This window comes from Pleurodeles waltl, chromosome 8, assembly GCF_031143425.1.
Source record: "Pleurodeles waltl isolate 20211129_DDA chromosome 8, aPleWal1.hap1.20221129, whole genome shotgun sequence".
Lineage (NCBI taxonomy): Eukaryota > Metazoa > Chordata > Amphibia > Caudata > Salamandridae > Pleurodeles > Pleurodeles waltl.
Window position 1 is genome coordinate 122,125,697 of NC_090447.1, and position 25,066 is coordinate 122,150,762.

General features: G+C 41.7%; 1 protein-coding gene across 1 annotated transcript in view; it reads left to right on the plus strand.

Annotated features, from left to right (window-relative positions):
• Nucleotides 1–25,066, plus strand: part of MYO7A (myosin VIIA) — a 434,990-nt gene that overhangs the window by 44,668 nt on the left and 365,256 nt on the right. Inside the window, exons 3-4 of the mRNA XM_069203910.1 lie at nt 4,952–5,104; nt 17,778–17,962. Coding sequence (XP_069060011.1) covers nt 4,952–5,104; nt 17,778–17,962 — 338 coding nt within the window. The remainder of the gene's footprint in view (nt 1–4,951; nt 5,105–17,777; nt 17,963–25,066) is intronic.

Here is a 25,066-nt window from a genome sequence, read left to right on the forward strand (position 1 = left end):
CCCATAGTAAGAGAGAGAAAAACACTTAAGGTGGAAAGAAGAATGAAGAGAAAGATGGAAAAGCAATGAAAAAAGGGAGAAAGCAGGGATGAAAAAATCCCTGCAAGAGTGAGATAAAGAGGCAGGAGTGTTTGGTGGTGGATTAAAGAGGCACGAGGTGGAATCAAGACTATGCAGTTTGGGTATTCAGCACACTGACATTCACTAGTGCCAGCCACGGGCTTCTGAGCAAAACTCTGGGCCACGGTACTTTATTTATTTATTTATTTTACAAATTACAAATTAAGCACTGGCCTCTGCAATAGAATTTCCAGCTAAGACCCTCTCATTCAGTAACACAGCGGTCCCCCTCTAGAAATGAGGCATAGGAACTGTGAGGTGGGAGATAAAAGACTTCGGTCAATTTGCAGCAGATGTCTAATTTCTTCCCACTTCTAAGCAAGGACCTCTGTATTTAGCAGAACTTCAACGCTTTCATTGTGTGAGTGTCTATTTCATTTTATGTGTCTCTGTGTGTGGTGTACTCCTCTCCACTGCTGGTTTTAATATGCGGCCTGCAAAGATAGGTACTTATTTGTTTTTTTAGAATGTTCCGAGATGTGGACATTGCACATGGTCAAATGTGTGCTATCGTTTGAGCTACAATTGAAATAGGTGTGAAAAGGTTAATGTTGGAGCACAACATACCATGTTATTTGGGGTATAAGCAATGTGGCTATGAGAGACGGAAAAATGACTGCAACAAAAGTAGGTAAGCTAGTGACATAGACAGGGCTTCTATGTGAAGATGTGATCATAATTAAAGGCAACCCAAAATATAGGCTGGAAAACTTAGATGGCAAAGATGTCCGCCTACATTCAGTTCCAACTCATACAATTCCGAAATCTAGCCAAACTCACTTGCACCTACCGTAACACTGGGCTGATTTACTCTTCCACCCCTGGCCTATTTGTGAGGAAAGCCTCATGGTGGCATTAGGTGGTGCTCGAAAATGATGTGGAGGAATATTTTGTCTAGTCTTTGATTTGCCCGTTTTTATGGAGGGGTAAGAAGTTTTTGGCAGCCAAATTCACATTCTGCACTATAGTGCTGCTTGCTCACTCACCTACTCTCTCTCTTACAAAATGTGTGTTTGTAGAACGCACAATCACCCTTGGTTGTCTTGCTGCTGGAATAGCCAAGGTTTATTGTTACTTAATTTATTGACCACGGAAGGATGAGTAGACCTGTCAGGATTCAACCCATAATTATGAAGTTAAATACAGGTCCCTGGAGTTGATCCACGTTATGTTATGTTAGGTTTTGTCATACGTACTTGCAGAGCACAGGGTATCCTGTTGATGAAAACCAGGGGCAGAAATGGCCAGGTCTGGGGCCTAGGAAAAGAGCCATGTCTTCGGTTTTTTGTGGCACTCAAGCACTGATGGGTAGGCTGTTATGTGGATGGGCAGGGTGTTCCAGGTGTTGGGAGCGAGTCAAGAGAATGCGTGACTTCGGGCTCTCTGTGTGCAGGGGATGTGTGTGAGCAGGAGTCCAGCCGAACGGAGGTGTCTGGTCAGTGTGAAGACGTTGATGTGGCTGTGAGGTTGACAGGCCTACATTGTATAGGCCTTTGTATCAGTAAGGAGCTTGAAGAGTGCACGCTTGTGAATGGGGAGCCAGTGAAGGTCTTTGAGGTGAGGGGAGGAAGCAAGAGTGTGAGTCTGGCTGCTGCATTTGGATGGTCTGAAGTCTTCTGGACAGTTGGGCAGTGATACCATCATGGAGTACATTGCCGTAGTCCAGCTTGCTGATGATGAGGGCATGAGCGATGGGTCTGCGCATGTTGATTGAGAGCCATTTGAAGATTTTCTTGCAGATTTTGAGGGAGTGGAAACTGGATGCAGCAAGTGCATTGACTTAGCTGGTCAAAGTGAGTTGGTTCTCAATTATTATGCCTAGGATCTAGGCTCGGGAGGCTAGGCAGGTGGTGGGACCGAGATCTGCTGTCCTCCAGGGGCAGTTCCAGAGCAAGGTGTCTCTGCTGAAGAGTACCACTTCTGTTTTGCCTGCGTTGAGTTTGCGGGCCGCGCGACTCCCCTTCCCGCCCAGCCTTTCCATGGCGGTCTCTACCACCATGGAAAGGCTGGCGGGAAGGGGAGTCAAAATCGCCAGAGCAGCGCTGGAAGCAGTACAGGAAGCAGCGCTGCCCTGGCGGATTCAAACCGCCGCGACAACCATGGCAGAAAACCGCCGGTCCTGGAGGTGTGACCGTGGCGCTACCGCCGTGGTCAAAATATGGCGATTTGTACTGCCAGCTTGTTGGCGGTACGATCGCCACTTCAACCCTGGCGGTCTTTGACCGCCAGGGTTGTAATGAGAGCCATAGTCTTCAGAACCCCTGGGATGCCATGCGGGTTATCCAAGCATGTCAGATGGATATGACCCTAAGCAGGAGGAGGCTCAAGAGAGGCGGGCCGGACCGGAAGGTGAACAGAAGCATCTGATACCGCAACTGTGGTCCTGCCGTCCCTCAACCTTAAAGCACACCGTGCCACACTTTTTCCAAGTTTTACTCTGATGTTTTGTAAATCAGAATCTCTTTGTACTTGTCACTTCTATTCATCCGCTGTTATCATAAGAGAAATATTTATAAGACTATATTGCACAACTACAAATGATAACTGAGGTTTTCTGTGACAACCGTGGCTAAGCACTCTTTAAGAGGCACTGGATGTGAGGCGCTTGTGTGGTACGTGAGTAGTCAGTGCTCTCAGTTCACCTTTTTCTCTAATTCAAAGTTTTGTGGCATTAGGATTTTTAAATATGGAGTTATAATACATTGCACTAGGGGTAAGCTGTGCAAGTTACAACCAGCATATGGAAAAACCCATGAGAACATTGACACAACTCAGTGCTTTAACCACCGGGTCTGTGCAGCGTTGCATCAAATGAAGAGAGCAGAAGAGTGCCATGTCCACTAAGATGTGGTGCTGTCCTCCTCTCTCCCCTGTGCTAGTGCGATTTTGGCTGATTTGCGCCTTTACACTCTCTTGCACCATAGTATAAGGGTGACTGCGTGATGTCTTGCACAATTCGAAATTTACACTGTGCTCCTGTTTGCGTCACAGTTTCTACATGTTATGCCAAATTAAAAGCTGAATTTGAGAAATACTGTGCAAAGCAGGTGCTGTAATCAAATTACTGATTCATGATATTACCACAGACAGACTGAAAAGAAGTTTAAATAAGAGTACATGGTGAGTTTGTTAGATCTACATCTGGTACTGTCACAGAAGGCGAAAGGCATGTACTGGCAGTCGCCAGAAGGGAAACAGCCTTAACAAGCTGCTTGAGTCACGTTGTGCCTTTACAACGCGGCCTGAACCACGAATGCGTCTTTACAACGTATTCCTGTAGCACTCAAGTCATTACAATGACTTGCTTTAGGGAAAGTGTTGTTGGACTGATGTTGGACTTTAAGTGCAACACTTTCCCTACTGTGGCGCTGACTGGAGTTGGAATGGTAAACTATACTATTCCAAAGTCCAGCACTTTCCCCAAGGCAAGTCGTTGTAATGAGTTGCGTGGTAAAAGAATGCGTTGCAGAGACACATTCGTGGTTTCGTCCACGTTCTTAAGGCAGGCGTGCTAAAGACCTGCGTTGTTCCGACACACAACCTCGACAGAAGCTACCCATCGTAGAAGAAGGCGGAAGCGCAAGGTGGAGAAATGGGCAACACCTGAAAGCTATGCATTGTGAGCAGATGAAAGCAGAGGGATGCAAAATAAACCTAGGCCCATGTTTATGGGTTTTGTGGCACAGGGCAGCGCATCAAGTCACCTTGCTGTGTTGCCTCGAGTCACAGGGAAAGGGCAGGAATGCATCGTATTGATCTAATACGGCACATTCCAGTCCTTTCCCCCTGCACTGGTGCCATTTTGGCAGCCCAGCATCAATGCATGCACCCTTGCACCATGGGTCAAGGGTGTCTGCGTTGCATGCAGGATTGTTTCTTTGCAGGAAGGGGCACCTTCCTGCAAAGAAACAATCCTGGGAGGAGTTTTTCTCTTTCTATGTGTGCGCAGAATGCAGCACACTTAGAAAGAGGAAAAACAAGGAGGAAAAAAACAAGGAGAAATAAAATTAATTTTTCCTTGTTACGCCTCCCCTGGGTAGGTGTATCTTTTTGGCACGTTCCCAGGTTTACCAGGTTTGGAAAATCTGGAAATGTGTCAAGAACCATGGGAATTGCGTGGGAACACCCACGCAACAACTATGGATCACCTTCCTTGTGCAGAGCAAGGCAGCACAGCGATTTGTGCAGCCTTGGCTTACTCCATTTTTGGTAAGCAATTCAAAACCACGTGCAAGCATGGTGCAAACCGCTCATAAATATGCCCCCTATTGCGGAATACTAGATAGAATATGGTACAACTTTTGTAAGTGATCCTGAGCAGGACACATGAGTCTACTTGACTATTTCGTGGGGGTGGGGCTGCTGCCTCTCACTATAAGCAAATGTGCATGAGAATATCTGAATACTTGTGGACTGTGTACCATATGTGTAACGAAACAGAAAAAAACCCGAATAAGTGGATATTCCAAAACACAATGATGTAAACAGTTAGGATTACACATGCAGATTGAAATTGATGAAGGCAAGCAATAAGATTATATATGAAAATATTTTTTAAAGTGTGAGTACTTGGAGCTAATGTTCCTCACAGTATCTTAGGCAATAGCCAAGCAATTGATGGATCACTTATCACTTGGGAATCTGCCACCACCAACTAAAACGCTGACCCCATTGGGAGTTCAAGGGAAATAAAATAAAGATGGACAATTTGTTTGCAAAAATAGTTCATAAATGTGGAAGGCTAGCCAAAGAAATCTCGAGGCTCCGCACTACGCTTGCTCTGAGTTCTTAATTTCCTGAAGGATACTTTATATTAAGATTTTTTTTACAGGAACACTGGATTTCCCCTGCCAATGCCAATCATATCAAGCCTATGCATCCAACCTCAATTCATGGGGTAGAGGACATGATCCGCCTTGGTGACCTGAATGAGGCTGGAATTTTGCGGAATTTGCTCATTCGCTATCGGGATCATCTTATCTATGTAAGTACATTAACGTAAGCAGCTGTATCGAACATTGCATGCATTCCAATAGTGAATCCTTGAATTGCTTGATAATAGTTCTGTGGACAGTGAAAGTGAGCTAGGGGAAACATTTGTGTGCTTCAGTGGGAAACAAGAGCAGTTATAGATGCATGAAGCTCTTTTTGGGGATATTCACTTATGGACATGTGCGAATTACTCTTGCAGAAAGTGCACTAGCTATTTTTATTGCCCTGTCGATTAATATTTTAAGGGATTTATTCAATTCATAATGATTAATATAGTTTGACATTTTATTAAACTTTCTTATTTTGTATAATTGTTAGGGCCATTTACTATCTGTGTCAGATATCTTGCAGGAAAATGTGTTGTTACTTTGATGATTGTGTAATTTTTTACTAACCAAACAAAAAACTTTAAAGTACGTTAATTCTACGGCCAGCACTAAGTACAAAGATGGTTCATTCAACATGGTCAAGCGTGAAGCAAAGAAATATTGGGTAAAGTTGCCATCTTCACTGCAAAGCGCTAGAGATCAGTGCCCTGGCAGTGGTTAGTGTGGGTCTTTGAGTTGTTAAGGCACGGTGGAGCATGCCTTTAGTGCTAACAGAGTGCAAAGACATACAGGAAAAGATTGTCACAACAGGAGCTGTCCAGGCCTGAGGCCTTGATCAGAGCAGGTAATGATGGAAAAATATCCATCTCTTTCAAACTCTTAAGAGGGAATATGGATCCCTGAGCATGGGTGCACTGTACCACATGCTCACTTTGATCCAGTACTTTAATGGGAACCGAGGGTACCATAGGGTGAATGAATGAAAGCGCCCGAGCTCTCTATGGTGAGTATTCGAGTTATTAAGTTTGAGTAGTTTTTAGAGTAGACTATTATCATCTATGTTGTCCTGGTGCATAGATTGAACTGCTGAACAGAATGGAGTGGGTTAAACTTTGAATAGAAGGGGGTCTATTCCAGTGCTTAATTTGTAAATAAAAACGTGCCTGTGCCCAAAGTCCTCTTCTTAAGCTGCTGCAATTAAATGTGCGATTACGGAATAGTGAGGCAGCGTAATCCTGAAGCCATCTCGGGCCTCTTCAATCCATTTACAGCCACTCCCTGCCACTTTGGCTCACTCTTGCAGCTTTCTGCTTTCTCCCATTGTGACGCTTTTTCGTTTTTCCCTTCCTCCGTCTTTCCCATATGTGTCTTTTGTTCACAGTAAATGCTTGAGGTAAAGAATTAAGCGCCAGCCCTCAAAAATAAGTGCCGGTGCCCAGCACCGGAAATAACAAGCTCAAATTAAGCACTGTATTCACAAAGGCATTTTTGAGTAGATAATGCAGTACTCCTGTAATAGTATTATACAGACTCTTAAATGCTTTTGTGAACTGGCCCTGAAAAGGCTTAAAAAGCCTATTCAGGGAATAGTCGTATACAATTAGGAGAAACAGAAAGGGCTTTGCCCACTGAGCGCTCTCACTTGGAGGGAGTTGGAGGTTTTGGGGCGGATTCAGTAAGGCATGCAGGAGTATGTAAAAGAGAACTCCTGTAATACATCCCTGTACTCCTAAATGCTTTTGTAATCCAGCCCCAAGGCATTGAGATGTTTATAGAATGTCATGTGCCTAGACACTGTAGATAACTGAACAGGTATTTCATGTCATCTGGCAGAGGTCTGCACCTAGAAGTGTCTGCCTCCCGCCCGGCTCAAGGGAACTCAAGGAGCCTTAACATTCGACACTTTGATGGTTGCAGTTGCAATCGAGGTAGCATCTGGGACATCAAGGCATTATTGACAGGAGGACTGTTGGAGTCGAAAGCCTTGTGAGCAGTACACAAAACCTTAACCTGCAAAGCCTATCCATCTTGAATGGCCCCATGAGACATGTATGTGATGTTTTGGCTCTTATCACTGCAGGTACAAAAGTAGAACAGGTCTGCTGTTGAACAAATGAAGTCATTTTTTTTTCCAAAGGCTATGTGACCAGAGCTGTTTAGTAGATACCATTAACCAGGGCCCATATTATCAATATGGTGCACTGCCCTGGGCTGCTCCGGTGCGCCACTGGCTGACCAGAACTGTGCGCCCTATCGCAACATATGCGCTTCCCCCTGCGCAGGCGCACGCTTGTGCCTGGCCGACTGTTTAAAGCTACCAGTCCACCTTTCACAGTGCAGGCAGCCATGAGGCCTTCAGTTCAAAGGATGAGCGATATCACCATGCAGATGGGTGACATGAGTGACTGCACCTTCCTGCAGGGAGATATCTCGGGGGTTCCATTGGACCTCCTTTTAGGGGGCACCCTCTGGAGGGTCTGGGGGTGCACTGAGTGTGTACCTATGCAGTGTGGCACATAGGCAATGTATCCCCCAACAGCTCCTTTGTCTCTAACCCACATTAGTAATACAAGTTGGTGCAAATGGAATGTGTTTCCTTAATTGCATGGTCCCCATCCACATGCGAATGAGGGAGCACCTCTTTGAGGTTCCGCTGCCGCACATGTAGTGATGGCGCACTCTGGCCCTCATTTATACTTTTTTTGCGTCGCATTACCGTCATTTATTGACGCAAAAGCGGCGGCAACTTACAAAATATAATTGTATTTTGTAAGTTTGCCCCACTTTTGCGTACAAAAATGACGCAAATGGGGTGCTAAAAAAGTACAAATAAGGGCATCTGTTTTACATAAGGGGGCCGTGTAAGCAGCTGCTGACCGTTTTGTAGTGCCAAAGTGCCATAAGGGGTGAAAAAATAAAATAAGATGCCCACACCTGTTGCACTGCTGGTCACTTTTGATAATATAGCCCTGATAGCAAACAAAAGTGTGAACTGGTGCAAACAGCAGAGTGTGCAGTTTCAAAGTCAGAGACACAAACACTAAGGCCCATATTTATACTTTTTTAGCGCAGCATTTGCGTCATTTATTTACGCGAAGCGGCACAAACTTACGAAATATAATTGTATTTTATAAGATTGCGCCAGTTTTGCGTAAAAAAATGCTGCAAATGGGTCGCTAAAAAAGAATTAATATGGGCCTAATTTCTAAATTTGAAAAAGTACCTTGGTTAAATAAGATACAACAGTTGGTACACATAATACAGGTATTTAATATAACTGTCTGATTTTCTAATGTAATGGTGTTTAATAATGTTACATTTTAAAGCCTACACTAATGTTTAAAAATAATATTAGTTGCCACCTTCAGGGAGCGCTGTGTGTATGCGTGTGTGCGTGCAGAGTGTAGTATGCTGTATATTGCTATTGTTGAGTGTGGGGAGGGGCCATGACACACAAAAGGCAAAGCCTTGAAGGGGTTATGATGCCCCTCCCTCCAACCCCTCCCCAACAATGGTAAAAAATACCATGCAATAGGATGTGCATCTGTATGTATGGTTTTTGCCACAGCATTCTTTATGAGCATTTGTTTTAACTTATGGTATTTAACCGATACTAGGATGTAGAGAGTTAAATATGTGCAACAAGGTAAAATTAGAAGAGTTATTTTATTGAGTACACTAAGGCCCATATTTAAACTTTTTTTGTGGCACATTTGTGCCGCTTTTTGATGCAAAAGCGGCGCAAACTTACAAAATACAATTGAATTTTGTAAGTTTGCACCGCTTTTGCGTCAAAAAATGACGCAAATGCGGTGCTAAAGAAGTATAAATATGGGCATAATTGTTCATCGCAATCTCTGAGGCACTAAAAAGTGTTTTTCTCATATCAATTTTGCAAATGTTGCTGATATATAAATTACCTACTGGATTTCACCAGTAGGTAGTTATAGTTAGGACATAGGTTCCATAGGAATAGCGCTTTTCGCGTTGGTAATAACTTTGGCGCTGTTTGACGAATCTTCATGACATTTTCCAAACTAGTTTGCCAGTCATTTCGGCTGCAGTCTGAAATGGTTTAGGGTGATGTGTCAGACAGGGGTTGAAAGAAAGGGGGGGGGTCCAAAGCATGTTTTCCCCATGCAATTTCCAACAGGGTTTCAGATACGACTACAGCCCAAACCGCTGAACAGAATTACATCAAATTTGGCAGAAAGCTAGATCTTGGTCCAAAAAGAGTGCTTTTTTGTTTTTGAGTTATTAAAGTAAGAAGATTTATATATATCTAGAAACGCAGATCCACTGTGGATTCACCAATGTGAATCCACAGATCCGCGTGCCAACAGCAATGCCATGATTGGCTGGCGGCAACATGAGAAGAAGGTTGAAGCTGCCATTTTGTGCATTAGGACTCGGTTCCCAAGGAGGAAAATACAATTAAAAAGTGATAGAAGGGGTCACGGTAGAGGTGCCCTGACTCCTTGGGACTGATAGATGTGTCTATGAGGAACCAGAAAATGTATTTTTTTGAGTGAGCACACAAGGAACTGCGGATCACTTGGGCGCTCAGTGCAGCCTCTAGTCAGCTCTGTGGTAGACCCAGACCCCAATTAAAAAACACATACACCCACAAACAGACCCAAACACCTACTCACTCACACACCCACTTACATACCTACACAACTACTCACACACCAACTCACACACTCATACAGCCACTAACACACCCATTCACAGACCCACCAAACCACTCGCACACCCACTCAAAGACCCACACAGCCACTCACACACTCCCACACCCACTCAGACACCCACACACCCACTTACACACTCACAAACCACTCACACACTCAGTTACACAACCATACATCCACTCACACACCTGCACACAGACCCACAAAAACATTATAGCACAATTTATATTAAAAAAACAGTGAAATTCACTAAAAAATGAAAGCTTACAATGACGTTATAGTTAGGAAATAGCATGAAGAGCAGTTGAAATGCATTGACAAAAAACAAAGGTTACTGGGACGTTATAGTTGGTTCAGATTTTACAAACAAAACCATAGAAATTCAGCAGCTATAGTTATCTCAAGTAAATATAACTTTATGTCCTAAAGTAACTATAACTTATGCCCTTGCTAATTACTGCACATATTACCTCACTTGTGACATCTTCTATGACATCATTGATAGTATCACTGCAACATTTGCGGTGAAAGTATTGATGAGAAAACTGTGCATGGCGGGGGCATGAGTTATAGGTACCTTAGGGCATGAGTTATATTTACTTGAGATAACTATAACTATAAATGCTGAATATATATGTATATATAATAATACTTGGATTTCCATGGCGTGGCTAATCACCCATGAAGGTATCCAGGTGCTGTGTATTTTAAAAGTACAAACCGTAGAAATTCACCTGTTATTCTTAGAGTTATCTCAAGTAACTATAACTTGCGCCCGTCAGTTTTTTCATCAAAAATGTTACTGCAAATATTACATTGATATTATCAATGATGTTATCAAAGAAGACATGAGTGCCATAATTTGTGGGGTAATTAGCAGTGCATGGCGAGGGTGCGAGTTATATTGTAGTTACCTTAGGGCACAAGATATAGGCCCACATTAAGACACTAGCAGTATAATCCACCTACCGCCGCGGTGATGGCCGCTAAAAGGCCATCACCGCGGCTACCATCCGTTCGCCAGATTATGACCACAGCCGGACCTCCGCCACAAGAAGGGCGCAAATCCAGCTGTGGCCATACTGGCGGATGGTGGTAAGGTGGCACTGCTACCACCAGCACCGCCATGCCAGTAGATCGCCGCCAGCCGTATCATGACACATAATATGGCCTGGCGGTGTTCTGCTGGCGGTAGCAGCGCCCCGTCCCGTTCCCTGCCGGAAGACCACCTGGATGCAGGCAAGTTGGGCTTCTGACAGGCGGGGGGTGTTGTGTGTGTGTGTGTGTGTGTGAGTGTGTCCGTGACTGCGTCTGTGTGTGTAGTGTTGTTTGCTTGGGTGTATGCATTTGTGTGAATGTGTGTAAAAATGGAAATGTGAATGCGTGTCTGCATGTCAGTGTGAATGTGTGTATGCATGTGTGTGAGAATGAATGGATGTATGCATGAATGAATGTGTGTCTGCCAGTGTGAGTGAGTGGGTGTATGCGTGGTGCTTGTCTGTGAGTGTGTGCGTGTATGGGGAGGTGGGGAATCAGAAGGGGAAGCCTGGATGGAGGAGGGGGCATCTGGGGAGTGTTTGGGGGGGTGGTTGAGCCTCCTACCAGTGACAGGGAAGGACTATTTCGTAGTCAATGCCACGAAAACCATGGCGGTAGACAGGCTCAAAATACCGCCGGCGGTACAATAGCGGCTGCCGGACTGGAGATTGTTATTCCGGCCTGGTGGCTGCTACTGCCATGCTGGTAGGAATGGTAAATTGTCGGGTTAGCTGCAGCAAACCCGCTAATGTCATAATGTGGCGGTATGTACCGTCAGCCTTTTGGCGGTACTACCGCCACATTACCACCTACCGCTGCAGTCATAATGACCCCCATAGTTACTTGAGATAACTATAACTATAACAGGTGAATTTCTATGGTTTTTTTATGTTTAAAATGTAAGCATAAGTATAATGTCGCTGTAACCTGTGTTTTTTAAGTGAATTTCTATGTTTTTTCTAATTCTGTTGCCTAACTATAACGTCCCTGTGACCTTTGTTTTTTTCAGTGAATTTCTGTTGTTTTTAAACGTAAAGTAATTTTCATTTTTATACATTAATCCAACCTTAACCACCTCACCCCACGTTCCGCACGGCCTTTGTGCTTGTGCAGTGGGAGTTGGCTGCATGTCCATGCGTACCCCCTCTCCAGGCTGATTTCGGCCCTGGGAATCCCATCCCCTGGGCCCTGGCCCAAACATATAATTTTTGTGGGGATGTGGTGGGGCCGTGTTGTCCCCCTCCACAGGTCGATCTTGACCCTGGGGACCCCATCCTCTGGGGCCCAGCCATGCCATCTGGGTGACACTCAGGGCACCCAGTCAAAATGGTTGGGGACCACAGGGGGAGACAGAAGGCCCCCACGATCTCAGCTGGCTCTCCACCTCCTGCAAGAGCCAGCATTTCTGTCACAAAGGGCGAGCTGCCTAACATGCAGCTCCCTCTCTGTGAGAGCAATAGTTTCCTCTGTCTGGGAGACAGAGGAAACCTCAGTTTCCAGCAAGTGAGAGCTGTTTGACAAACAAGAGGTTTTGCAGAGCCTTGGCATCCCTAAATATACAAATTTGTTGTTTTTTAATTTCTCAAAAACTACTGAATGGATTTACCCCAAAAAGGGTGCTTTCTGGACCAAGAGCTACTTTTCGGACAAATTTGGCGTAATTCCGTCCAGTGGTTCAGGCGCTATTCCTGTTCAAAATCTCTATGGAAAAATGCATGGGGAAAAAGTGTTTTGGGACCCCCCCCTTTTTTTCGGCCCCCCTTGACAGATCACCCCAAATCTTTCCAGAGAGACATTGAAGTGAGCAAAAAATGCTTTCTATAGAAACTAGGTCTTAACTATAACTACCTAGTGGCGACTGCAACTAGGTAATAGGTAATATAAATATTTATATATATATTTCTATATATATATATATATATATATACATATATATATATATATATATATATAGAGAGAGAGAGAGAGAGATACACACACCTAGATACCTATGTCAGAAATGAATCACTTCAGTCAGGACTCAGCATGATTTGGTCAAAGGCTCAAAACACATAAACAAGAAACAGCAGAGAATTTATATAGCTCTGTTGAGTAAGATGGTGATTTAAAGACAAATAAAAAGCAAGACATTTAATAAAATATGAAAACCAAGACGACCATGTCTAAATTTCATAGATTGTATAGGATTTCTTGCTGGTTTCCATGTGCTGAATGTTAAAAAAGAATGGAATCAGTCGCATTTTGAGCTGCATACCGAATGGGCAGTCTCTCAACTGGAATGTAATTTGCAATTTTGTAGACCAAGAGGCATGTTCAGGTTAAATGATAGGATAATTTTTTTGCATGGATTAGGATGCAATTTGGAATTGAAATATTTTGTCAGGTCTTGTTTATAACTACTGACCCAAGGTTAGTGAACCTGAACTCAAACTGACACTGTTTATTGAATAATTTAAGTTTAAGTCTTATTGGGTAGTTAGATTTTCAAAAAAGGTGTTCTGTATTCCAGCTGTCTTTGTATACAAGGGAAGTGCCTTGTAGATTTTACCATTGGGAGTGCATCTTGTCCCAGTAAGTAATTCTACCTCACCGGAACGCCTGGAGGCAGGGTTGTCTTATTGTGTGAATGCTCTATCACTGAGATTGTTTCAGGTTAGTTTTAATTTGTGACTAACTATTGCTGTTTTGGATATTTATATAGCCAGTTTCATGTTTCAATCATCAGTGGAATTTACTTTGGAGTGGATTGTATTAATCTGGTGGACCAGCATGTGCAGCCTGTCCACCAAGGAAAGCTGCCTTTTGAATGCAGCAGTCGGTGCTCAGAGCTATTTTGCTCTTATAGTTTTCCCTCTTAAATCATTGTAACAATTAGATTCCCAATGGATTAAATCGTCATTATAACCTTGAACACAATTAAAGGTAGAACTGAAGAGTTTGGTTTCTGTAAAGCTGGAAGTGGAACACTTAGTCCATCGATTTATACAGTTAAGTCTCATACTCAAACTGGGTATCTAAACTTATCTGTCGTGAAGAATTTTGCACCCCTGTGACATGTATTGCTCTGAAATTAGGAATGCTAGCTGTGTTTGTTGCAACCAGAGTTGGTAGTGATGAGACTTTCCTGTGCAATGTCTCACTATTAACGATTGCATGATGTACTGCAACAAAAATGTTCTTCACTATAGCAAAATGCTCCTCTGCTATTGAATACACGTGACCTGTAAGCAATTGGTGTAGTCTGCCCTTCGTTATATATTATAGATATAAATCCACCATGACTAGAAACTATCTTGATCACAGAATTAAATTTGTTGTACCACGTCTGTAAATATGCAGAAACAGCTATAGCTTTCTTTAACACTCTAAGGTCCTCATTATACGCTGCCTATAAATTCCAATGGAGCAGGTAACTGGAGCTACTGAGACCATTGAAATTATAAGTTTCACTTTTTCCACACAGAAATTCCAGATGCTGAAAGCACTGAAAGTTTAGAACCCAATTCGCTGAGGGCCTCCACATTCATGGTGGGATCTCCGCACACGTAGTGAGTTCTCTGTACTGCAGTTTCTCATTGCAGAGATCCTGACACAACTGCAGAGCCTCCACCAAGACTGTGGAGCCTCCTTCACGACTGTGTTTGTGAATCAGGCCCTCAATGTGAAACTGATGGGGAAAACATGAGGATCAACAGAGAAACACTGATTCCTGCATGTTATTCCCCAAACAGTTGTAATCCCGCTATTTCACCACCCTCAGATTTACCATCACTCTTGATAATGGTACTTCAAAGGCATTGAAATAATGTGAATTTTAACTGGCCACTCTTAAAGAGAACCGGAGAGTTTGAGTGCGCTTGTTCTGTCTCTAAATGTAGACATTATCAATTGATATAGTGGTTTACTCCCTGTGCATAATGTGGAAGATATGTTTGATCAAAATTTATAAAACCAAGTTATGTTTGTAGTGTCTGCCATTTCCAGGAACTGCAGTATAGACCACTTTCTACACTGGAGAGTTTATATAACACACAACTACATTTATATAACAGTTGTTTGATTTCTGGAAATTAATGCTGTAATCTGTCTTTTATAGATGTTTAATTTATGTTGTCCCATTTGACTTTCTATTACACCTTCAGTGATAGGGCATAAAGTTGTTATTTAGTTTGTGTCACTACAGCTATTGCAGTATAAAAGAAAACAACGTTTCACCTCGCACCAGCAATCAATATTTCTTTATACATGTGACACAAATGCTTGGACGTGCTTCGTGAGTCAGCTGTGTTCATAAATATTTAATCCATATGGTTTCCTTAGAGTTGATCTTCTGTTGATACAATGATTGCTTGAATGTGTGCTTGTTCTTGAAAGCTGTTGACCACATTGACAATAAGATGGCACAAGTAGTTGGTATAAAAGTGTGTTGAAAACGTAATATTGTTTTAATATTCACAAAATGAATACAGCTCTGATGATTATGACAGATGAGCTGTGATCGATATCCCATTTCTCATCAAAAAAGAAATAGGGTATCTATCAGTGTTACAATTGTGCCCTTATTTAGAGGTCCAGTAATTGAGCTGCCTCTTTAAATACCAATTTGCCTGTCTAAAACACAACTATTTTCTTCCAAACTTTTGGTTTAATTGGAACATCCATTATTGCTCTTGATATGCTACTGGGAGAGGTTTCCAGCCTTAGCCTCACTAGATTGTGAACAAACAGTTACAGGCCTTGAAAAAGCTACTCGCCCACTCACCCACTCACTATGCTGAGTCACATTTTATCAGGTCGAGCAATTTTTAGGGCCTACTTGCCCCTTCTGGTGAGTTGACAAAGAACAGGTGTTCTGTTCAGTCAGAAACTTAAGGAGCAATAAAGAGCCTTTAGTGCTCTCCTCACATGTACTCTGTATTCAGAGTCAGAGGTCAAAAGTCAGCTTGTCTTGCAATTAATTTTCCTTCTGACTGCAGAGATCCAGGATTTTGTCAGGTTCTTCCTAACATATAACATTTAAATAGCTAAGTCAACTGTACAAGCATTTCAAAATATATTTCAGTATTTGTAAAAGCCCATTGTTTGTACTTCTGTGTGATGAAAAAAATATTTTAATAGGATGAAAACAAATCAGAACACTGTACTTGGTGATGTGCACAGAATAAATATGTTTTCTGAAACCCTATTTTCACTGATTGTAAATACATTATATAGTTTTATCAGTGAAGCTGCAAGTTAGTGGGAACGTTTTTGGACATTTCTTGGAAATTTCTGTCTGTAAATGACAGTATGAGACCACTTCATGCCTTAGTAATATATTTATTAAAAGTGAGTGTTTACACATAATCCTAGAAACACTCCTGTCCTGGTAGCAATGCTATTAGTAAACTAAGAGACAAGTAATGGATCATGTGTCCCCTATATATGTGGGCTACATTCTTTTTAGACATGGAGCAATCATGTAGTCTATTTATTCAAACAAATACGTTTCTTGTACAGCAGAAATGCTGAGGTCACATATTTGAAGGTATACTGATGTGACAATGAAAAAGAAGGTAACTCTGTAAACCAAAATATTTGCCTAAGATCACACAATTTGAGACCGGTTTATAGATCAAGTACAATACAGTTATGGGCAAATAGATTATTCAAGGTACTCGACCTGCAGGTCTAGTAAAATGTTTATGATTTTTCGAGAAACAATCACAGCGGGGGGGCAAAAAGGGAGGTTCGGAGGAAAAAGAGAGAGGCACTCCTGGTCCCGTGTGTAGGTCTCCCAAGTATAGGTAAAACAACAGTAATATACACACGGTTCCAAAACATAAAAAAGGTTCTCTTGAAAAGACGTTATACCAGAAAAAGCAATTTGTTTTAGAGCAATGATGAAGCATGTCACCGGCTGGTGAGTGAGGGCTCTTGCTCTAAAACAAATTGCTTTTTCTGGTATACCGTCTTTTCAAGAGAATCTTTTTTATGTTTTGGAACCGTGTGTATATTACTGTTGTTTTACCTATGATTTTTCGAGGCCTGCTCTAGGATTTCTAAGAAAAAACCCGGAGCACAGCTCAAATGCCCACCAGGCTTGAGCTATGGGCAATCGAGCTGTGCATTGGGTTGTTTGCCTAGATAGACTGGAATTTTAGGTTTTTATAAAACTTGTCAGTCTGAAATGGTTCAAATTCTTCATATAATTGAAAGAGTTAGTGGAATATTTAGTAACACAACATGTATTCTCCCAATTTCCTTCTGCCTGTCACCCTAAGACTAACTGTGGTGGGCGGGTAAGTACAACACCTTTTCAGATTTATCATGGCATTTGTTTTCAAGTTATGGTGATGTTCTTCATTGAGCCATTTCATCATTAGCACTATCACAAGAAGTAGTCTTCCATGGCATGTGCAAGCAGTACATCTACAAGTATTTGAACATCTCCCATCCTTTTCTTCCCTGTGACAAAGCATCAAACATTTCCGCTTTGCCTGACGGGCTGTGGCACACCCTGCTTTGACAAATGGTCGCAAGCATGGTACCTGCAGCATGACATACACACAATGAAAGTCTACTCCATCCCATTGCACCCTTCCATATTTCATTATAAAATTCTGTGTACTGTTTGTTAAACTGTTTTGTAGTTGTCGAGATATACACTATTGTTTCATGAATTCCCTGAAGATATAAAGTTATTGCTGTTGGATTATAAGTATTTTCACAGCTGACTCAGTACTGTTTGTTTGGTCAGCATTTTTTAAATCAGCTGATAAGAGTGATGACACCCACAATGCATTTCTGTACCTAGTGGATGATCGTTTGCAGTTATAATCTCTACCTTGTTTTTGCGGCTGAGGATCAGCAAGGTAAATAGTTGGCTGTGAACATATGAGTCCATTAGTCATTTTTCAAAGTTATGGTACCCATTAAACATTTAGACAGTTTAATTGCATAGTATGACTATGTTTTGGTGGATGAGCGTAAGGAATTTCTTTTACAGCCACAGTGATAGCAACAGGTACTGTTTGGTGCTAACCCCGTGGCGAATGAAGCACAATTGTACTCATGAGCCCAAGCTGTAAACACGTGCACTTCACATTTCCATTGATCTCTCTTGCAGACATACACTGGCTCTATCTTGGTTGCAGTGAACCCCTATCAGCTCCTGCCAATCTATACCCCAGACCAGATTCGGCTGTACACCAATAAGAAGATTGGGGAAATGCCACCGCACATCTTTGCCATAGCAGACAACTGTTATTTCAATATGCAACGCAACAATAAGGACCAGTGCTGTATAATCAGGTGAGTTCTGAAAGTGGGAGCCACAGTTGATGATTATTGTAATGACAGAGCACAGATCCTCAAATCTTAGTGAAGTCGTCAAAGAAAATGCTTCACTGGTCGAATGGACCTTGGATTGTTGACTTGAAGAGTAAGAACGGATCTCTCAGCAGCAAGTAATTTAAATTACAGTCAAACAAAGAGGGTAATGTCTAAATCATAAGGGTTTTATTCACAAATTACTCAGATCACAAGCCAAACTGGGTAGCAAAAGTATGGTAAATGTATCATCAAAGCATACGTATTAAAATGATCAAGCAGTCAGAATGTGTATGTCATGAGGAAAAAGTTGTAGATAAGTGTTTCATAAAAGAGCATCTCTATACTAAATAAAGCATCAAAAGTGGCAAGGGGATTTCTATGAGGAAGGAAGTGTCAGCATCAGATGAACCACGTTTAAGGTTAAGGGGAGAAGTGCAAGTGTTCAAGTTTGAAGCTCAACACTCTGGGCGGGGAAATCAGCAGAGTAGAGAAGAAGTCTTCTCTCAGCAAAGTGAGGACAAGGCCTGCTCAACTATACTAATGAACACTTTATTAAAGCAGGAAATAAACTCTCAGAAGACTCTCAATATCAGTTCCCATCAAGCAAACCCATCAGGAATGGTTGTTCTCTGAGAGCAGATAAACTCTTTTATTTCCCGGAGCTGGACAAAGTGGTATCCATCTGTGGGGCCCTGGATGTCATATCTGTCTGATCTGCCTAGTACAGGAGGCTCCTCTCCCACCATCTCAACCTCCATGTCCGACGCCAACTTCTCACTAGGTTGCGGCTACCTATCAGTATAATACAGGAAACAATAAGCCTAGTCTAGCTAACAAATGCAATGATAAGACACCTGCAGAGGGAAATGAACCAAAAACTTGCAAAAACATTTATGAACATACAACGGGTTCAACATGAGCCTGGTTACAAGTTAGGCTAGCGTTAGATTTAAAATGGCTTGCAAACTGTTACAGTTAGCATAGTTAAATACATTGGTTACATTTAAGGAAGAAATACATTTTCTATGTAATGTGAATATATTGATAATAATTAAGCTAGATATACATGTGGCTCTCATTAAAGTAAAAATAGTCATTTACCTCTTTCGATTAATAAAATGCACACATAATAATGCAGTTAAATGCAGGTTGAGAATATAGATTGCATGTAAAGGGGTGGAGCTCTAAATTACACTGCTTCAGTAAAAACTGACTGTACACTCCTGTCCTGGCAGTAGGAATAGCAATGGGTGCAGGAAAGTAATATCATCTGGGATCAAATTAATCTTTTCTTCTCTGTTCCGAGGGGTGAAGAGATCATTTTACCCAATCATTCAAATCAATTACAGTGCACCTCAATAGTCATACATTAAACCTCAGAGTTGAAATTAACGTTTAAACAGGTCTATTACAGATCTGAAGCCAAAGTTACATAAGTGAGTCTCAGAACCACAGTACAGAGATACAAAATTTACCAATGGAGAATTAAGGCATCACACAATATTAAATCGAAGCAACATCTAATGTCAAAGCTTCAATAGCAACAGTGCAGAAAATCAGGAAAAGTACTTGATGTCTGGACTCCAAAATTAAGTTCTCTTGCCTAACCATTGAATCTAGCTCCTAAACTATTCTACTAGTAAAGGAATATCTGACATAGGTTAGCAAACAGAACTCCAGTAAAAGGTTCTTTCTAAGGGAGGTGCGTTGGCATAAAGCCACATAGAATGTATGAGGTCTGTACCTCAAAAAGGTCTGCTCTGATCAAGGGGGAGAGAGAGTCTGAATCTTTCAACAGCTAAACTACTCTTCAATCTTGTTTTTTCCAGGTGTGATGACATCATGACAAAAACTCTAATTTGAAAAACAAAACTGCAAGGCAGTTATAATTAATAATTTAGGCCCATATTTATACTTTTTTAGCGCCGCATTTGCGCTGCTTTTTGACTCAAAAACGGCGCAAACTTACAAAATACAATTGTATTTTGCAGGTTTGCGTCGTTTCTGCGTCAAAAAATGACGGAAATGCGGCGCTAAAATAATATAAATATGGGCCTTAGTCTTCCAAAGCCTTTGACTCCCGACCTTGATACACACTCACATTCAGGAATCTCAAAAGCTGTAGCTGCCAATGCCAGGATACTCCTTTCATGCAGTAGCGTTCTCTCAGACCCTCTTATCTCTCGTGTTCAACAAGCTCCTTGTTAACTTCACCACCTGCAGCTTTGGAAATACAAGCTTGCACGTTGAAGATTGGAACATACAAAAAGAATGTGGCCTTTACTCGACCAACTAAAATGAGCCCAAATATACTTTTAGTTCAAATATATTTAAATGTTTAATTTGTTGAGTATAAAATAATTATAAATATTAACAGTTCTAAAATACTATAATATTGACATTCTTGCAAACAAAGATAAATATAGCTTAAATAAATGTTAACTTTCATTGTGCACTTTTACTAATATATTTCAGTAGATGCCGTTTAACATTTCGTTTTTCACATTACAAAAAGAAAAATAACCACCCCTTCTTCTTACCGTTTTAGGAAACACAATGACTCAGCCAGGTTATGCTCCTTCAACCCTCCTTCTGATGACATATACAGTCATCACAAACCCACTTCATTCTTGAATGAGACTCTATAAAGCCTGGTCATATTGATCAGCGTGCGTCTGGATTCTTCCAAATGTTTCATGTAATAGTATTCATACTGACTATCTTCCAAATCAACCTCTGCCCTCTTTTTTTTTTTAACCTTTGCTGAATCCTCATTCCTTGGAACATTTTGTATCCATTGAACAGAAATGTTCCCACTATGGAAATAATCAACAATGGTGTCAACACAAACCTTACAATTCCACTTCCCAAATTTCCAAACCATCTGCCTATAGCAGAAAATCAATTTCCAATCGCTTCCCATGCACCAGTTGCTTTCATCTTTTTTCATTTCTTTTGTCAACCCTGAAATACTCTGGATATACTTCTGCAAATCCTTACCTTTATCCAGAATAAAGTTCCAACATTGTTGGAACTTAAACATCCAACAGACTCCGTCCTCTTTTGCGAGCAACACGTCTAATGCAAGACGATTTTGTAAAACCATTGATCTGATCGTTATCATCTCAGAGTTTATGACCAGTAACACACCAGCGGTACTAGTCACTAGTTTATCCACTGTAGTAGACAGCCTTCCAATCTTCAAATCATTCAAAATCACTCCCACAGATGGGATTAAAGCACCAAAAATGTCTCCGACCACTTCTCCTGCACTCACGCCTCATTTAGATCTAGAACCTTGAGTCCAAACAGGATAGTCAAAATGCTCCACATGATTATTTTTTCAAAAAACAATCCCCAAGTAAGACGTTCCATACTATCCTTTTGGCAATCTACAGTAAGCATGTTTTCCACCAACAAAATAAACTGTAGCAATAGCAGCGTCCTCTCCATCCAAATACAACGTATAGGGCCAAATTTACAAGGCCCTAGTGCCTCTTAGCGCCACACTAGCATCATATTTTACGCTAATGTGGCGTTAAGGAAGCCATTCTTCTTTGCCATATTTACAAAGTGGTGCAATGCTTGCATTGCGCCACCTTGCAATCCGTTGCGCCACATTGTGCCTGCAGCAGGCATAATGTATGCAAGGGGAGGTGTTCCCCTGCAGGGAGGCCTGTACAAATGGCACAGTGAAATTTACAACATTTCACTGTGCAAATTTTTGCATCATGTTTAATACCTAATCAAAGCAGGCACTAACATGTGCACCCTTTACTTTCAATGGTCCTTTCTTTACTTTGCAGGATTAGCGCCATAATTAACTTAATCCTGCAAAGTACCACAATAGCGCCAACAATTCAGACTCTATTGTCCTAACGTGTGTCATGGTGCTTCGTATTGTAAATATGGTGCATACATGGTGTCATTAGGGCAGAGTGGGGGCACAAGAAATGTGGCGCATTCAAGCTGATCCACCACTTTCTTCTAAATCTGGCCCATAGTTCCTTCGAACTTCAAAAGTGTGCTCTCATTCACTCTTTCCCACAAACACATTATCAATCTCAGGTCTTTCCATCCAGATGCACAATCTTTCTTTGTGTTCCCAATCTAGAGCTAAGGCAGCTAAGTTTCCAGCTAACTGATGTTCTATTTCATCCTTTGTCCACTTATTTTGACTCCGGAAATGCTCATCTAACTGTGAGCTAGCTTCCAACCCTCTTCCCCTGTCCTCAACTAAATTCAGGCATTTCTTCTCAACATCTGATAATATGAAAGTTAAATTGTGTCAATGTGCATAAACTGTTTCTAGAGTGGAAACAGGTTTGAAAAATCTTGTGATTATTTTTGTTTTAATCTGTTCAAATGATCAATAATAGAGATCGCTATAAAAACTAAATCGTAGTTTGAAAAATAATTCTGATAATGTCCTGTCCCATAAAACATACTCAACAAAAGACTACATGAAATTCCATAAGTCACATTAATATGACAATAGGGAATGCCTTCTAAAACAGAAGCAGGCAATTGAGTGCATAAGTAGCAATCCCTTGCTTCCATAGTCTCTACATGTCATGTAATAAGCAGAAATATACATTTGCAGAATAATCTCCCCTATATGCATCTAAGTGTGATGCTTTCTCATCTAACTTACTACTTTTTTTATGATTAATAATGTTGGGGGAATCACTAGAAAATATCTCCTCTTCTATAGGACTGGAAAGGGAAAACACTCATACTAGCAAAATTATTAGTATTACAAAGGAAATGAGCAATAAAGCACTTACTGTGTATTTACATCTATTTCTCTTGTTTAGCTCCATCACATCTTTAGAATCCAATATATTATTAAGCAAATATGGCAGCGGCAAAATGTTTCTTTGTTATTTCACCAATACAAGCAGCAAAAGAAAGTTCAAAAGTTCATTTATCAACAGTATAAAACCTTCATCAGACCTCCCAAGCCCTACTCCGTTTTCTTCTAAATGACAACCCTCTTTCTTCTACTGGGGCCTAGGAAATCTTCCAAACTCTCAATCCCAATCAATATAAATGTCTCCCATGTGCATGCAAACCAAACTTATAGATGACAATGAAAGTTCAAGGTATAGTTCAATCACTATTTCCAGTTCATAGAGGTTCACCTGACCCTGTATTTTGACTCCAATACTTGATCCGCATCATTTGCAATGTAGGCCCACTCAGGTGAAGAATACCTATGGCTAGGCACTCTTGTTCTTTTTAACTTTCCCAATGCCACACCTTCGTCTTCACTTCCGCTGAGATAAGAGTTCTCAGTTTCCTCAGCAATCGCCGGTGGAACACACTCTAGACAGATTCACTTTTCCTCATTCTTTTTCTTCTGCCCCAATGGTCTTCAGCTTCCACTTGCTTCCTTCCAGCACTTGTTCCTTCTCCGGGGTCTGATTCTGAATCTGACTCACTCACCACAGAACAAGTGTCTACTGTTTCAGCTTCAGAGTCAGTCGTGACTATTCAAGACCCTCTCCAACTGGATTGAGTGCTACTTCTGGCTGCTTGGTCCCCAACAGCTTGGCTGACCTGTTCCAGTTGTCTTTCTCGCACCACTGGTTCCTCTGGGACAGGTGCTGTCATACCAAGGGGACACTCAACTCTGCAAGTATGGGAAGCATGGATCCAATTGGGAAGACCTCCACACTTCACACCATTCGTGGTCACTAGGATCACCTGCTATGGTCCATGCCACAGAGGTCCCAGTCACGTTTTTCTGATGTTTTTCTTCACCAAGGCCCAATTGCCGGGACTAAGGACATGGCACTGTTCCTGTAGTGGAGAAGCTGTAGTCGATCCAACCTGATGAGACAGAGAACACACCATATCAGCTAGTCCTTTGCAATAGTCTAGGACCATATCATCTGATATATTCACAAGTGCATTTGCAGGAATTGCTGGCACTTTAATCCCCCTTCCCATCAGGATTTCCTTGGGGGCAGTCCAGTCTTTCGATCAGGTACACTCCAAGGAAGCATCAACCCAAGGGGCAAAGCATCAGGCCATTTCAAGGATTTCAAAACTCACACTTTTTCCATTCCTGATTTCAGCATGCCATTCACGTACTCAACAAGACCTGAAGCCTCAGGGTTATACCTGCAGTGCAGTCTCTGTTCCATTTACAATGCTGCACACAACAATTTCAGAACCTCATTTTTTAAATGAGTTCCTCGATCTGATTCCAAAGAGGTCGGAAAGCCAAACCTAGGTATGGGTTCCCTCAACAGCAGTTTGGCTACAGTAAGATTATCATTTCGCCTAGCTGGGTAAGCCTCAATCCAATAGGAAAAGATACACAAAATAACCAAAACATACCTCACTCTGTTGCAGACATGCATCTCAATTAAATCCATCTGTATCCTGTTAAAAGGTCCTCCTGTCCTTCCTATGTGACTCAATGTAACTGCAGTTCTCTTTCCAACATTGTGCTGTTGACACACAACACATTGGTGGCACAATGCTTCAGCCATCAACCTAAATTTAGGATTGAACCAAGTCTGTCTGAACAATCTCACCCTAGCACCCCTACAAATATGAACAGGACCATGAAAATGTCAAGCCCTAGGAGGTAGCAAGCTATTTGGCAACACTGTTCTTCCATCAATTGAAACCGAAATGTCATAATCTCTTTTAACACTTCATGCCCTGACCCAACCTTGCTATTCCTCTTCAGATACTTCCTTTTGGAGCCTCTTCACCTCATCCCAAGTATCCGCTGTTGTCAACAAAGGTTAAAGTTAGTCTCATCCATTCACTCGTTTGTGAATTCACCATAAAATGTACAGAAATTGTGAGCACAGTATCTAGCAACTTCGTTGGCATACCTATTGCCCAAAGTCACATGATCATCTCCAGAGTGATGTGTAGGTGACTTGACCACTGCAACTTGTTCAGGCAATTGTAGTGCGTCAAGGTGGTTTTTCACTTGTTCGCCGTTCCAGATCGGAGAACCAGGGGACGTCATAAAACCTTGCTGAGACCACTGCAGTCCAAAGTCATGAATGATGCCAAAGCCGTATTGACCATCAGTAAAGATTGTCTCTCTCAATT